The following is a 14,311-nucleotide window of genomic DNA, read 5'->3' on the forward strand; positions in this document are numbered from 1 at the left end:
CAGATATTAGGATTTTTTTTTTCCTGTTTCAAATTGAAACAAAGTCACAATTATTCTCATATTTGTTAACATAATCTCAAAAAGTCTGTTTTCAGTCAATTCATAGAATTGTCTGAGTTGGAAGGGACCTTTAAGAGTCGTCTAGCCCAACCCCACTGCAATGAACGGGGATACCTACAGCTAGATCAGGTTGCTCACAGCTCTGTCCAGTCTGATCTTGAATGCCTCCAGGGCAGGGCACCCACCACCTCTCTGGGCAATCTGTTCCCGTGCTTCATCACCCTTACTGGAAAAAAAAACTTCCACCTTGTATCCAGTCTAAATCTCCTCTCTTTTAGTTTGGAATGATTTCCCCTTGTCCTGTCACAACAGATCCTGCTAAAGAGCCTGTCCCCTTCTTTGCTCTAGCCCAAACAACACAATTGTTGTTTATTTTTGAAAAGTTTTAGTACAGCTCTATATTAGACTGTAAACATCATTAGCTTTTCTAATGTAGCACTTCCTAACATTGTAACAAACAAGAACAAATCACTTAGAAGAAGGATTAGAAGACACAGATTCCACACTCTCCCCTACCCTGACCTTACTGATGATTGAAAACATTTGCTTAAAAGTAAAAGCCCTTCTAGAAGCATAAGTCTGGTTTTACCTAAACTAATCTCAAAGTTTCTGCCATTAGCCAGCAGTAGCATTCTAGGTCACTGCAGGCAGGAGTGAAATGTCATTCAGTACACTAGGTCATCCGTGGGCAAAAGCATCTGAGGAAACTGATATCCCAGATGAAATCAACAGATACTCTGTTGGCAGAGTAAAAGTATTAGATTTCTGACTTTTTCTACTGCTGTTGGTGTCTTGCAGGAATTATTTTACAGTGTTTCATTTATTCTGGGCGTGTGGCAACCTCTAGTGGTTCACCCTTGCATACACTGTTGTAAGAGTTCATAATAACCTTTGCATCGTCACCAAGTGGCAAAGGTCAGTCAGCTGTATTTCCATACTGCCTCCACCCAAAGAGAAGTTACACTTAGGTGATGGCTGCTGGATAAAGAAGTTTGCCAGAACAGAAGAGAACTTATTTGGCTTTGTACAGTTCTTTAAAAGTAGCCACAGAGACAAATCTAGTAAGAGAGGTCAATGACTTACCTTTAGTTATGCACGTAAAATAATCATTATCACCTTCTCCTATTTGCTCCCCTGCAGCTTTTCGTTTGTCTGGATGATGCTTCAAAACCATGGATTTATCTAGCAAGCAGATGCATAACATTTAGAAATGTTTCATCACAAACACTTTGTAATTTGCAAGAAATAATATAATAATTCAAGTTATCATTTCTCTAATTAGGTTCTGGAAGTAAAGTACAGCCACAAGCCTGTGAAGGCTGCTGCACATACACATGGATAAAGCTAAGCATACACACACACATGTCCTTCTGGTCAAGTTCTCTACTCAGGCCTTAAATCCTAAGAGATAACTTACGGTTATCTTCAGAATGTCATCTGAAGTTGTTATCAAAGTTGCCATAGAGCTCTACAGTCATTAGGAGAGAGAGAGAGATGCCCCAGTTCTTGCTCAAGAACATTAGTGAGGCCAGGTGTTGCTCTATGCAGTACTAACACAGGACCCACAGTGGCACTACTAAGAACTCCAACATATGACCATGTACCAACTGCAACATCATTTTCTGTACAAGTCAGTAGCTTGCTAAGTGTGCTGGCCAAGCCACTTCCAAACATAACGTAATGTAACCAAGCTGTAAGTGAAAAATGATTTCTATTTACGTGCTCTCAGTGACCACACAGTTGCTCGCCATGGCTCTGCTGGTAGGCGACAGGCTGGCACGTTGCCTTAGCTCAGTCAAGTGAGTCCAAACGAACCCTTCCACTCACTTGCCAGTAACTTAATCTTCCCCTGTGGTTTAACTGAGGACAGCAATTCTACTCATACAGAAACAGCTTTTTTATGTAACTGTTTGCACGATCAATTCACAAAGCCGTTGGATTATTTCAGAGAACTTAGCAGTCAACTTCAACCTTCAAACAAATATTTGCAGTCAGCTCTTAGTTGCATTGCTTTCTAGAAATAAAAGGTCTGAAGCCTGACACAATGTCTCTTGGTGTCTAAGTCTCATAAAATAGCCTTGATAACCTAAGTGCTCTTGTGAACCTTCACATTTCATGATTTGAGACACAGGCCCACGATATCACTAAGCAGCACACTGCACTCCCAAGTTCTACTGTTCACTTATCTGAAACGCCAAGGGAATGCAAACTCACAGGAATACATCCTTAATGACTTGATAATATCCCTGGCACTCAGCAACAGGAACTCTACACTTTCCTCTACACAGCAAAATGACCAAAGAAGAGCACAACTGAATTTCTCAGAGCTCTGAGTTACCATTAGTACAATATTTAAATATATGAAAATTTAAGAATTACCACTCCATTCCCACGAAACCCTGAGCCTACCACTTGGGAAGATAACAGCAGTACCTATACTTCTTAAACATTCAGTAGCATTAACATGGCAGTTAACAACTGTAAGGGGGCTTGAAGGTAACAATTTGTCCAAACAGGCAGGGCAGAGCCAGACATACTTCTCTACCTTTCCCTGAGCCTGGCTGCAGACTCCAAAATGCAGAAATATAGAGTTACAGCCTGTGTTGGGATTTGTTTGTCTGCTTGTTTTTTGTTGTTGTGGTTTGTTTGTTTTTAATCAAAAATCTTGAGATAAGAAAACAAGATGTGAACTCGGTGGAATTTTCCATTTCACTCGCTTTGGGCCTGTGGATTTCAGAACTGTGAGGTGAAATTACAGGCTGGTAAGCAAGTGGAATCAAAGAGCAGGCCAGTGAAAATAGTAAAAAAAAAAATCTTCTTCATGACATATTTGTATTTGTATGCAGAAAACAGAGCTGTACTTCTGAAAGAAGAGTATGCTTATGGGGAAAAATACTTACGAGCTGCTTTGATTTGTTTCTGAGTAGCCCTGTATCGTATATTTCCTAGCCCAAGAACTGCATAATGGTCTTGATTCTGAGGAACAAAGAACAAAGAGCTCTAGTAAACACTGACATATGTGATCTAAGAAGCCACAACACATGTAAAGCAACATCTTTAATAGAGCACATCTTTAAAGCAAAAGGCAGGATTCTTCTCTCTCACAGTAAACATTTGAAAAAGCCCATAGGAACAATTTTTTTAGAGGTCGCTATAGAATCTCTGATACCTCAACCCAAATAGTATTTAAGTATTGGATCGGATCCTAGAAAGTTTGATTGAATTATTGTGCTAATACTAAGGCCACTAACAAAACTCCAGAATACAGAAGACTATGTCCCCACCCCATCTGGACTTGATTTTGCCATCAACTGATTACGCATGGAAAACACAAAACCAGTCTAGTCTAATGCTGACAGACACAGAGAGATTCAGACTGGGGTAAGCAGGTCACTAGCAGCTGGGAATGGCAGGTAAATTTGTCAGGAGATCTCCAACAAAACAAAACAGAACAAAACAACACAACACAACACAACAACACTGCCTCTGCCAACAGAATACCTTCCAGTCCTTGGGATCAAGGGTTTTGAGCATAGGAAATTCTTCAAGTTGCAATTCCTCATCTCCTGATTCTTCAGAAAGTTCCTTCTCATCTTCTAGCTCCTGGAAAGAGGCAGAAACATTTATGTTTCTCCTCTTAATAAATGCTTCAAACCATCTTCCCACAGGTTCCACTTGACAGAGCACTGATGCTATAAGCAAAAACACAAAAGCAACTTCACCTTCTGTGGTTTACTTTTTTGTCGTTGTTGTTAAAGTACCATCAAAGTACTACATAACACAGCACTGCAGATTGCCAAGTTACAGAATCATAGAGCGGCTTGGGTTGGAAGGGAACTCAGAGATCATCGAGTCCCAACCCCCTTGCTGCAGGTAGGGTTGGTACCCACTGCATCAGGCACTACACCAGGTACAGCTCAGGCTGCCCAGGGCCCCATCCAACCCGGCCTGAACACCTCCAGGGCTGCGGGATCCACAGCTTCACTGGCAGACTGCGTCAGTGCCTCACCACCCACTCCGTGAAAAATTTCCCCTTAACCTCTATCCCCAATCTCCCCTCTTAGTTTTACACACTTCCCCCTCGTCCTAACACTATCTATCCATGTAAAAAGTTTTTTTTTCCCCTCCTGCTTCTAAGATCGCACAAGGGAAGGCTGGAGGAGGTCTTCAGAGCCTTCTCCACACGAACAACCCCAGCTCCCTCAGCCTGTCTTCACAGGACAGGTGCTGCAGCCCTCTGAGCATCCCACGGCCCTCCTCTGCACCCGCTCCAACATCCTCCCGCGCTGGGAGCCCCAGGCCTGGACACAGACCGCCCAGTTAGCCGTACAAGCTCTAACGATCGCAGGAACCCACCACACACGCACCAGGCGCTCCCTTCCGCAGACCTCACCGCGTTCCCGAACCCTGAGCAGCGCCTTCCGTCAGAACAGCGCAGCCGTTACGCAGCTCGGCTCTCTCAGGCACGGCTGCCGCTCCCTCCCCCGAGGCCACACCTGTTGCTGCCGCACTGCCTCCGCACAAACCCCGAGGAAAGCCCCGAGCGACGAGTTTGCAATCGGCAGACGAATCCTCCCCGGTTCGGTCCTAAACCCCAACTTCTGCGCTTCCACGGGCGGCCGCTTCGAGACCGCCCCTCTCAGCCCCCACTTCCCGCAGGCACCCGGCGCTGCGCGGGACGGCCGCCCTCCCCGCACCTACCGGCCGTCAGCGCCCCGGTGACCGCCGTCAGCTGCCCCTCGTGCGCCCCGCGCAGCATGGCGGCGCGGCGGGAGCGCGCTCCGGGCCTGAACCACGGGCGCCGCCGGCCTTCCCTCGCCGGTTGCCGGGAGCCGGCGCATGGAGGCGCCCGGGGAGCGCTTCCGGGTCAGCGGCGGCGCGAGGGCTCCGCGGGGCCGTTAGGGGCGGCGCGAGGCGGGAAGCGGAGCTCGGCGCTGAGGGGAGCGCCCCCCGCCGGAGAAGGCCGCGGCTCTGTGCGTTACGCGGCCGCGATCCGCCGCCACGCGGTGAGGCGAGGAAGGAACGGCCGGCTCGGGCCCGCAGGAAGGCGGCGGCGCGGCCCGGAAGCGTTACGCAGCAGCGCTCGGCCTTCCGGAGCGGACGGCGGCGGTCGGGCTTCACCATGCCGGACTACCTGGGAGCGGACCAGCGCAAGACCAAGGAGGAGGAGAAGGAGGACAAACCCATCCGCGGTGAGCGGCGGGCGCGGAGCGGGGCAGGGGGAGGCGGCGGCCGTCAGCCGCGGGGATCCTCGCCAACAAAGGCACAAACGCAGACGCAGCCTCAGAACGAGCTTCTGTTTTGTTTTTAGAATTGGCAACTTAAGGCTTTCTTGTCTTGTTTCAGCGTTGGATGAAGGAGATATCGCCTTGCTGAAGACCTACGTGAGTAACGCACATACACTGCTCGCTGCACTCGGCACTGCTGAGGCCGCACCTCGAGTGCCGTGTTCAGCTTTGGGCCCCCCACTACAAGAAGGACACGGAGGGAAGGGCAGCGGGGCTGTGAGGGGTGTGCAGCACAGGTCTGATGGGGAGCGGCTGAGGGAACCGGGATGGGTCCGTCTGGAGAAGAGGAGGCTCAGGGGAGGCCTTAGTGCTGTTTACAGCTGCCTGAAGGGAGGTTGTGGGGAGGTAGAGTTGGTCTCCGCTCCCAGGTAACAGTGATGGGATGAGATGAGACAGCCTTAAGTTGTTCCAGGGGAGTTTCACTTGGGTATTAGGAACAATTTATTCTCTGAAAGAGTGGTGAGGCACTGGCACAGGCTGCTCAGGGAGGTGGTGGAGTCACCATCCCTAGATGTGTTCAAAAAACGTGTAGATGTGGTTTAGTGGGCATAGGTTGGACTGATGATCTTAGAGATCTTTCCAACCTTAAATGATTCTGCTGTGAGTTTGTGAAAGAACTCTTCAGAATAAAGAAACTTGCTGCTTAGTGTATGCTGGGATGTGAATATGCTTCTCAGAAGTCTGAATTTTATTGACAGTACAACCCTGCTGTGTAAGGGCACTGAAATACAGATTGAGTCCACTATGGCTTTTTTTTTTCTTTTTTTTGGGGGGGGAATCCAGGTCTGCCTGCATTTGGCAGGGCAATGTAGTAAAATATTTTATTACAGATGAGAATATGGTTTAGAATCATATAGAATCATAGAATGGCCTGGGTTGAAAAGGACCACAATGATCATTGAGTTTCAACCCCCCTGCTATATGTGGGGTCGCCAACCACCAGACCAGGCTGCCCAGAGCCACATCCAGCCTGGCCTTGAATGCCTCCAGGGATGGGGCATCCACAGCCTCCTTGGGCAATCTGTTCCAGTGTGTCACCACCCTCTGTGTGAAAAACTTCTTCCTAACATCTATCCTAAACCTCCTCTGTCTCAGTTTAAAACCATCCCCCCTTGTCCTAATGGTTTCTGATATGCACCACGAACATTCTGTTATATTTGGAGATGGTAGAGAGTTTGGGGAGGAAATAAAAGCACTCATACAAATAGGATTTTTCATTTCTGTGCTGTTTGCATAACTCCTTCTGTATGTAATCTTCACTAAGACTTGTTTTGAAACTTAAGAACGGTTAAAAAAAAACATAAGACCAAACAAATTCAAAAGGAAAAACAAATTTGTGAGTATTAAAGATGTGAAAAAAAAACTTCCACTTGCACAGTGCTCAGAACTGTGAAGCTGCACACTGCTTTTACTTAATAGAGATGTTATTATTGGAGCTTAATACTGTTGTCTTTGGTTGCGATCAGTAGTTTTTGTTATACCAAACCCATCTATTGAATATCTTGATGCTCAGCAGTTACTGGCACTTCTTCCTAAATATGAAATTATTGATTTGCAAAAATCAATGTGGTATTTCTTTTCCAGGGCCAGAGCACATACTCCAGGCAGATCAAGCAAGTGGAAGATGACATTCAACAACTGCTTAAGAAAATCAATGAGCTCACTGGTATCTTTCTTTCTTAACATAGCTTTCAGTAGAAGAGCCATGAAAATGAGTATTTTAAGAAGTTGATTTCAAACCACTTCTTCATTGATTATTAGTTTTTTATTTTTTGCCAAAGGATGCATTTCTTTATTTTGTGACATGCAATTTTTATTTTGTAGGTGATAGTCTTGCTTTTGATTGGGCAGGGCTAAGCTGCATTTGTAGTTTTATAGTTTAACAAATTTGTATTTAAAATTGTAAATCTGTTTACTACAGTAGCATGAAACAACTCCCCTTCTCTGTCACCAGCTAACCTGTGGTTTGTGTCAAACTACATTTGAGTTATGAGTAAACTTTCATCCACTGCAGAAAGTCAACAAGTAATCATTAATAGTGGTGCCACTCCTTGCCTGATGAAGAGAAGCATATTGGTGTTAACAGTTAGCTTATTGGTGTGGACAGCTTGGTGCTTGCATATTCAGCTGGCTTGGTCTTGTTTCTTTAGGAAACTCGAAGTTCATTTAAAATGTGTGTTTGTGTTTAGTTAGATAGCTCAAAGTTTTCTGCTAGCCTCTGTGTAAGCTTATTGATGTTTGAAGACATACCTGTTGCTTCTTCCTCCTCATCTTGTCTGTGTTGTACACAGGAATTAAGGAATCCGACACTGGCCTGGCTCCTCCTGCTCTTTGGGATCTGGCTGCAGATAAGCAAACTCTCCAAAGTGAGCAGCCTTTACAGGTTGCCAGGTGGGTGGACTCTTTCTTTGTCCTTGCACTGGAGCTGCATAGCATTCTCAGGAAGCAGCCTAGGACTAAGAGATACTCTGCCTTCAGTGACTAGCCCTTATCTGAGCCCAGAGTGGCTCCACCCCTTCTGATCATGTGGGGAGCACAAGTGCAAACAATTTGTCTTGCTCCCTAGGCCAGCCACACCCCTTCACCAGATGCTCAGTCACCAGTTCAAGCCCTGACCAAACCATTTCCCTGCAGATGTATTTCATGCTTGTACTTCTGTTATTGTTGTATGATGCTGTAATATTAGAATCGCAAGTTCTGTAGCTCTTTCAGTGTGTTTGGAGCATATATCCACCATCTCTATCCTGATGCTTACACAAATAGCAGGGCAGTTAATTCTTTTCCTGATGATGTTAATTGTATGTTGTGTATTAGATGTACAAAGATAATCAACGCAGACTCTGAGGATCCCAAATACATCATCAATGTCAAGCAGTTTGCCAAGTTTGTGGTGGATCTCAGTGACCAGGTGGCACCTACTGATATTGAAGAAGGCATGAGAGTTGGGTAAGCAGAATCTTTTGTGTTACAGTTTTACTGAAGACTGAAGCCTTCTCATCTGGTCCGTTAGTCTGACAGATCAGCAACTGTCATTTGGTATTTTCACAGGGGTTGCAATCATACCAATAAGGTCTTTCTGTTGGAAGACAGTCGCTAATCTGCACGCTCTGTTTAGGATAGTTTGAAATTGATGTCATACTGGTGAAAGTGAGTTCAGTGCACCAGACCGAAACCTTTCAGTGTGGGCCTCAATAGTCCCCACTTTCAGGTAGTCTGAGCAGCGTTCTTCGACCTTGGCTGTCTTGGCAGATAACACACAGAGCAGAGATGAAGCCAGTTATCTTGAGGATCAATATTTTGCCAATTTGTTCTCTGAGATATGTTGAAGTCTTCAAAATATTTTGGAATTAATATTTTTTGAAATATTAGGATCCTCTGCAGAAGGAATTCTAGTCTCTAGCCATTCTGTTAGCTTTAAGGGCTGGGTTGTCTTGATGCCAGAGAAAAGAATGGTTTAAGAATTCATCTTCTTCTAATTTGCAGTTATTTCTTCATGACAGGTTTATTAACTGGTGTTAAAATAAATGTTCTTTATGCCTTCTCACCAGAGTGGACAGAAACAAGTATCAAATCCACATCCCCTTGCCTCCAAAGATTGATCCCACAGTCACCATGATGCAAGTAAGAACTGCCTTATTTGACTTTGCTTTGTTCTCTCTACTAATTTCAATTACTTACAATTTTGTTCTTTTTGTTCTGTTGAAAGCCTACAGAGACATGCAGCATCAAGCTGTTAACTGCTTGCATATCTTTTTGTTGCTTGCAGGTAGAAGAAAAACCAGATGTCACTTACAGTGACGTTGGTGGTTGTAAAGAGCAGATTGAAAAGCTCAGAGAGGTGGTTGAAACCCCCTTGCTTCACGTAAGTAACCTTCAGGTTGGAATTTTAATTGTTTTAGAGCTATGCTGATCATCTCTTAGCATTTGAAAAAGCAAGGAAAGATAAAACGGTATGTAAAAAGTCAAGTGAAAAGAGGTCTTGTTCTGACAAATGAAATCCAGTCTAGCCTTGTTTGTTTTGTTCTTCACTGATGATTTTCTAAATTTGCGTGTAATCTCTCATGCCTTCTGTTTCCTACCATTGCAGCCTGAAAGATTTGTTAACCTTGGAATTGAGCCTCCCAAAGGAGTGCTTCTGTTTGGGCCACCTGGTACAGGCAAAACACTTTGTGCCCGTGCTGTTGCTAACAGGACTGATGCCTGCTTCATCAGGGTAATTGGCTCTGAGCTGGTGCAGAAGTATGTGGGAGAGGTAAGAGCCAATTCCTAATGAAACGTGGAATGAATCACAAACTTCCAGTTCTGGGGATGAGGCACCCTAGTCAGTCTAATGGGTGAACGTACTGGCATGCTGGAGATACAGAGGGGCAGAGGGACTGTCAGACGGATGGGTGTAGATTGGACAGTCAGTTATAATGCATGAACTATGTTGTGACCAATGAAATGAATTTTGCAGTGTAGAGTGTAATCTACCACTTATTTTTCAGTTGGCCCTGACGTCATCTGTACTTTTTCTGAGTTCAAGAGTAGTAATCTGTCTCTCATCTATAAATTGCTTTAAGATTTATGAATGTTTGGTTATGTATATTTATACTAATAAAAGAGTTTTATCATTGGAAACAAGAATTGTTTGGAGGCATGAAAAGTTTGGTATTTTTTCTTCAATGTGCTTTGAGTCTGTAGCAAAGTCTTGATTCATTTTGCTTGCAGGGAGCACGAATGGTTCGTGAACTCTTTGAAATGGCCAGAACTAAAAAAGCTTGTCTTATATTCTTTGATGAAATTGATGCCATTGGAGGTATGTCTGTAGTATGCATAGCTCTGACCTCATGGAAGAACTTGCACATTTTCCTTTCGTGCCTTAATTCTTTATCTTGGGTGCTGCATTTCAAGAAATATGCTTGTAAATACCTAAATACTCTAAATATGTAGCAAAACTACTACCAGCATGAGAAGGTGTTAGGAAGTGGTTTATATAGTTTTCAAACATTATTTAGCCCAGATGAGAAGTCATCTCAGCATGTTTGGAACACCCAGATAACTTAACCTTTAGTGAACAATCTCTGTGTTTGGAAAAAGTACTGTTACCTTAAACCCCCTTCCGCTTCCAGACTACTTACCAAATCTTTACTGCTGCCTAAAAGTCACGTTTCCTCCCCTCCCTCCCCAAAGAAAGAAGTACTTCAGTCCTGAGAAAGTAGACTTAGACTGAGGGGAGATGTTAAAACAGAAATCCAATCCATTCATAAATCTCAGCAGATTGGTCCGTTATTAAGCAGGGAAATGGGCCCTTTAATATTAAGGATGAATCATAGAATCCCCAAGGTTGGAAAAGACTCCAAGATCATCCAGTCCAACCATCCACCTATCACTAATATCTCCCACTAAACACAGTGCTTATTATAACTGACAGATAATGCCACTCGCTTTTTATTTGATGTGTATCATTTTCAGTTAATCCCTTCACATCTTCTTTCAACTCATCACAAATATTTGCATGTAATTTCAGTACCTTTTTCCTGCTTTCTCATACACAGCAGCTTTGATATCTGCCTGCTCTGAAGGTCTCTGCTGTTCTGTGTTTTCTCTGTCCAGGTGCTCGCTTTGATGATGGTGCTGGGGGTGACAATGAAGTGCAGCGCACAATGCTGGAGCTGATCAACCAGTTGGATGGTTTTGACCCACGAGGCAACATCAAAGTGCTGATGGCTACAAACAGGCCTGATACCCTGGATCCAGCTCTGATGAGGCCTGGGAGATTGGATAGGAAGATAGAGTTTAGCTTGCCTGATCTTGAGGTCAGAATGCTTTCTTTCACTGCTAAATATTTTCTGACATCAGAGTGTTTCTTCAGTTGGGACATTGCTGTCTGGAAGCAGTTTACAAGAGTTACTGAGGGCAGCACTCCTAACTTACGTGAAACTCCATGGAAATTTGGGGGATTAAAGATGTGCCAAGGAGAGTTTTGTCACACTGCGCATATTTCATCCCTGGCAGAGAACCTGTAGTTACATTTGCTGTTTATTTCTATCTCAGTAGATAGATAATCCTTTAACTGGTTCTGTAATTTAGTTCTTAAGTTGGAGTGTGTTTTATTTAGCTCTTTTTGAGAGATTTCTTGAAATACTCCCAGTAGAACTCTTTAAGGTACTTCTGTAATTCAGTTTCATGGACAATTAGTATTCCATTGCTCAAGTATTCTAGTCCAGACATAGGAAACAGAAGTCAGGTACCAAGTAAGAATTTTATTTTCCATTTGCCTTTGCTGGGGGAGAGCTGCACAGTGAGAGCAGGTCGTGTTGTATCCTCTTCCATAGCGTGAACACTTCTCTCTTCTGCGCTCTTCCAGGGGCGGACTCACATATTCAAGATACATGCCCGTTCAATGAGTGTTGAAAGGGACATAAGGTTTGAGCTGTTGGCTCGACTGTGTCCTAATAGCACAGGTAAGCCGAATTTTCATTTAACCATTTAGTGTATGCTTTGTCTCCACCGGTGGTCGGTGTTGAACTTATCTGTCCTTTTTTTGAAAGGAGCTGAGATTCGCAGTGTCTGCACAGAGGCAGGCATGTTTGCAATCCGAGCACGCCGAAAAATCGCAACTGAGAAAGACTTCTTAGAAGCAGTGAACAAAGTCATTAAATCCTACGCAAAATTCAGTGCTACTCCCCGCTACATGACCTACAACTGATATCTTGGAGTGCTTTTCCTGTTTCTGCAGTTAAATTTTCCGTGAAACCAAAATCTGTACGTATGCGGTAACTCCTGGCTTGTTCCTGGGAGCCAGAAATAAATGAAGTGTTCCAAACGACAGGTGGGACTTCCTTATGAATGTGTTCTGCACTTAGTGGAGTCTTGCTGCTATAGAGATCTCAAGTCTAATAACACAGCAATATATTTTTAAAGCACGTACCTACCTGAATCAGGGCCCAGTCACTGTTTATACCCCAAACCTTTCATCTCTGCTGTAGAGGCACTACAGCGTTCCTAAGTGACTGCAGTGCTTCCTAAATTTTGATATGTCATTACACAGAGGGTGACCTTGATTGGGTACTCATCCTTCATAGCTTACAATTAGACAACGTTCATAGCAGACAACATTAAAAGGGTGATCTTTATTCATCAAGCACGTTCCTGCAGCTTGGTCACTGAAAAGCAAGCCTTTCATTTTCTCTTTTTTCAAGCACTGCATTAAAATAGAAAAAAAAAAGCTTGAAGGAAGATGGGAATGTAAAGCTTTATGGCAACTGTTACATCTTAAATGTGAGAAAAGTTGTATCAGGCTTTCTTATAAAAGAAGTGTTTGCAGTAGGGAAAGTGTATGCAGTGAATGGATTTTGTTAGACTTTCAGCCAAAGCATCAGTGCCTTAATAAACAAATTCAGGCATTCTGATGTATTTGCCCACGTCTGATCAAAAAACTGATCTCAATGGTTATTTCTGTAAGAACACTTTGGAGAGGGATACAGATTTAAGGGTAGGAAGAAAATGTTGCCATTTTGAGCCAGAAAGTAAAGTGGTTCAGAAAGTAGCAATGATTCAATATCAGTTTATCAGTACAGTGCTTGAAATGAAATGCATCTTTTACTCGAGCAGGATGAGTGAAGGATGTACAAAGAAATGGGAGCTGATCAGGTGTCCTGTATCATCAGTGCTATTGCAGAGAATAGGGGGAAGGGAATATTCTGAGAATTAAGTAGCATCTCAGCATCAACCAAGACTTGGGTTGTGCAGTGCTATTTGTTGTGGTGAGGCTGCAGCAGTGAGGATCTAAATGTAGTGAAGAGGAGAAAGAGTGGAGTCCTCTCCTGAGTTTAAAGGATGTGAGTTTGTTTGACGTTGTGCTGACAAGCTTAAGATAACCAAAAGTTTAAATCCTATCTAAATAGCAGTCTGTCCAGCAGCAGGAAAATGAGCTTTTCAGTAGGTAATGGGCTGCAGCAGGCAGCACTGGGTCAGCTGGTGGCAACAAAGCACAGGACCATGAGACTCAACAAAAGCTTCCAGATTTCATGTTGCTGGATGGATTACTGGCAACGCTGGTAATAATCAGGAGCAGGCTGCACAGTACTAGTGCTGCACAGGCTGGCACGTAGGATGGTCTTGGTAAAGACTTTTGATCCATTCCTTCAGCAGCTCCCCAGGAAAGGCAGCATTAATTGCATCATGGTGTGGCCTGGTGCAGAGAGGACTTTTAAGGGGCTGCTAAAACCAGAAGGGTGAGGAGCAGGAACCTGAACACTAGAAAGCAAGCAAACTTCAGTGCAGATCTGCATCAGCATGGTTTGTGGAAGTGCTTCAGTGCTGCTATGAAGAAGGCAGGGCAAAGGACGATAACCTCAACACAGGGAAAGCTTCCTGAACTCTGAACAATGGGTAATGCAGTCCATAACTACTTGTGAAGAAGAAACCCATCTGGTTCCTCCCTCATCATCTTTTCTTTAATTTCTCTTAACCCACTAGCAGGGAGGATTTCCTGTATATCGAACTGAAGATTGTCCCCTCCCTCAGAAGGGTAGTATCAAATCTGGTGAACAAACAGTTGCATGATTTTAGCCTAACCCCACATATGTGTGCACTTGTTTGCTCATTTGATGTCACAAAGTACAGCTGACCAGTTGTAGGGAAAGGTATCTTGCCTGGGAAAAGCATTAGTTACCCAGAAGCTACAGATTACTGAAGTACAACCATAAGTAGGCGTATCTTTTCTAGAGCTTTTCTGAAAGCCCCAGTTAAAGAACAGAATGCATGCACAAGTAGGAGGAAGAAGGGAAAGAGAAACACCACTGGCTCCTTCCCAAACCAACTTTAGACTGTACATGGCTGCTAAAATGAGCTATACCAAACCACCTCCAAGACATTTTCCCAACATGGAGGGGGGGAGAGAGAGAGATTTTTAATTGTTAGGTTTCTTTTTCAGAAGCACTGATGTTTGCATGCTGGATTTGATGTCTGGAAGGACC

At 44.1% G+C, this 14,311-nt stretch overlaps 2 protein-coding genes across 8 annotated transcripts in view; one reads left to right on the forward strand and one right to left on the reverse strand.

The window, feature by feature from the left end:
- Positions 1 to 7,811, reverse strand: part of DNAJC2 (DnaJ heat shock protein family (Hsp40) member C2) — a 20,151-nt gene extending 12,340 nt beyond the window's left edge. Inside the window, exons 1-4 of one of the 7 annotated variants that reach the window (XM_046932250.1) lie at positions 7,599 to 7,811; positions 3,562 to 3,752; positions 2,961 to 3,036; positions 1,144 to 1,242 (exon numbers count right to left, since the gene is read on the reverse strand). In XM_046932250.1, the coding sequence (XP_046788206.1) occupies positions 1,144 to 1,242; positions 2,961 to 3,036; positions 3,562 to 3,594 (208 nt within the window). In that variant the 5' untranslated portion in view covers positions 3,595 to 3,752; positions 7,599 to 7,811. Of the gene's footprint in view, positions 1 to 1,143; positions 1,243 to 2,960; positions 3,037 to 3,561; positions 3,753 to 4,416; positions 4,508 to 4,761; positions 4,936 to 7,598 lie in introns of those variants that run through there. The other 6 variants (XM_015275726.4, NM_001199325.2, XM_046932213.1 and 3 more) reach the window with 6 other exon arrangements.
- Positions 5,139 to 12,159, forward strand: PSMC2 (proteasome 26S subunit, ATPase 2). The gene is made up of 12 exons (NM_001006225.2): positions 5,139 to 5,252; positions 5,407 to 5,444; positions 6,933 to 7,014; positions 7,640 to 7,739; positions 8,163 to 8,294; positions 8,897 to 8,969; positions 9,115 to 9,210; positions 9,436 to 9,600; positions 10,059 to 10,146; positions 10,944 to 11,146; positions 11,698 to 11,794; positions 11,882 to 12,159. The coding sequence occupies exons 1-12, from the start codon at positions 5,183 to 5,185 to the stop codon at positions 12,037 to 12,039; spliced, it is 1,302 nt and encodes a 433-aa protein (NP_001006225.1). The 5' UTR covers positions 5,139 to 5,182; the 3' UTR covers positions 12,040 to 12,159.
- Positions 12,160 to 14,311: the final 2,152 nt, after the last annotated feature.

Source organism: Gallus gallus, chromosome 1, assembly GCF_016699485.2.
Source record: "Gallus gallus isolate bGalGal1 chromosome 1, bGalGal1.mat.broiler.GRCg7b, whole genome shotgun sequence".
NCBI lineage: Eukaryota > Metazoa > Chordata > Aves > Galliformes > Phasianidae > Gallus > Gallus gallus.

What these genes read in the sequence shown, in the direction of transcription:
- PSMC2 (NM_001006225.2), top strand. Translation starts at nt 5,183, where the DNA reads ATGCCGGACTACCTGGGAGCGGACCAGCGCAAGACCAAGGAGGAGGAG. An exon ending in TGAAATTGATGCCATTGGAG is followed by an intron (nt 10,147 to 10,943) that starts GTATGTCTGTAG and finishes TTCTCTGTCCAG; the next exon opens with GTGCTCGCTTTGATGATGGT. An exon ending in ACTGTGTCCTAATAGCACAG is followed by an intron (nt 11,795 to 11,881) that starts GTAAGCCGAATT and finishes TTTTTTTGAAAG; the next exon opens with GAGCTGAGATTCGCAGTGTC.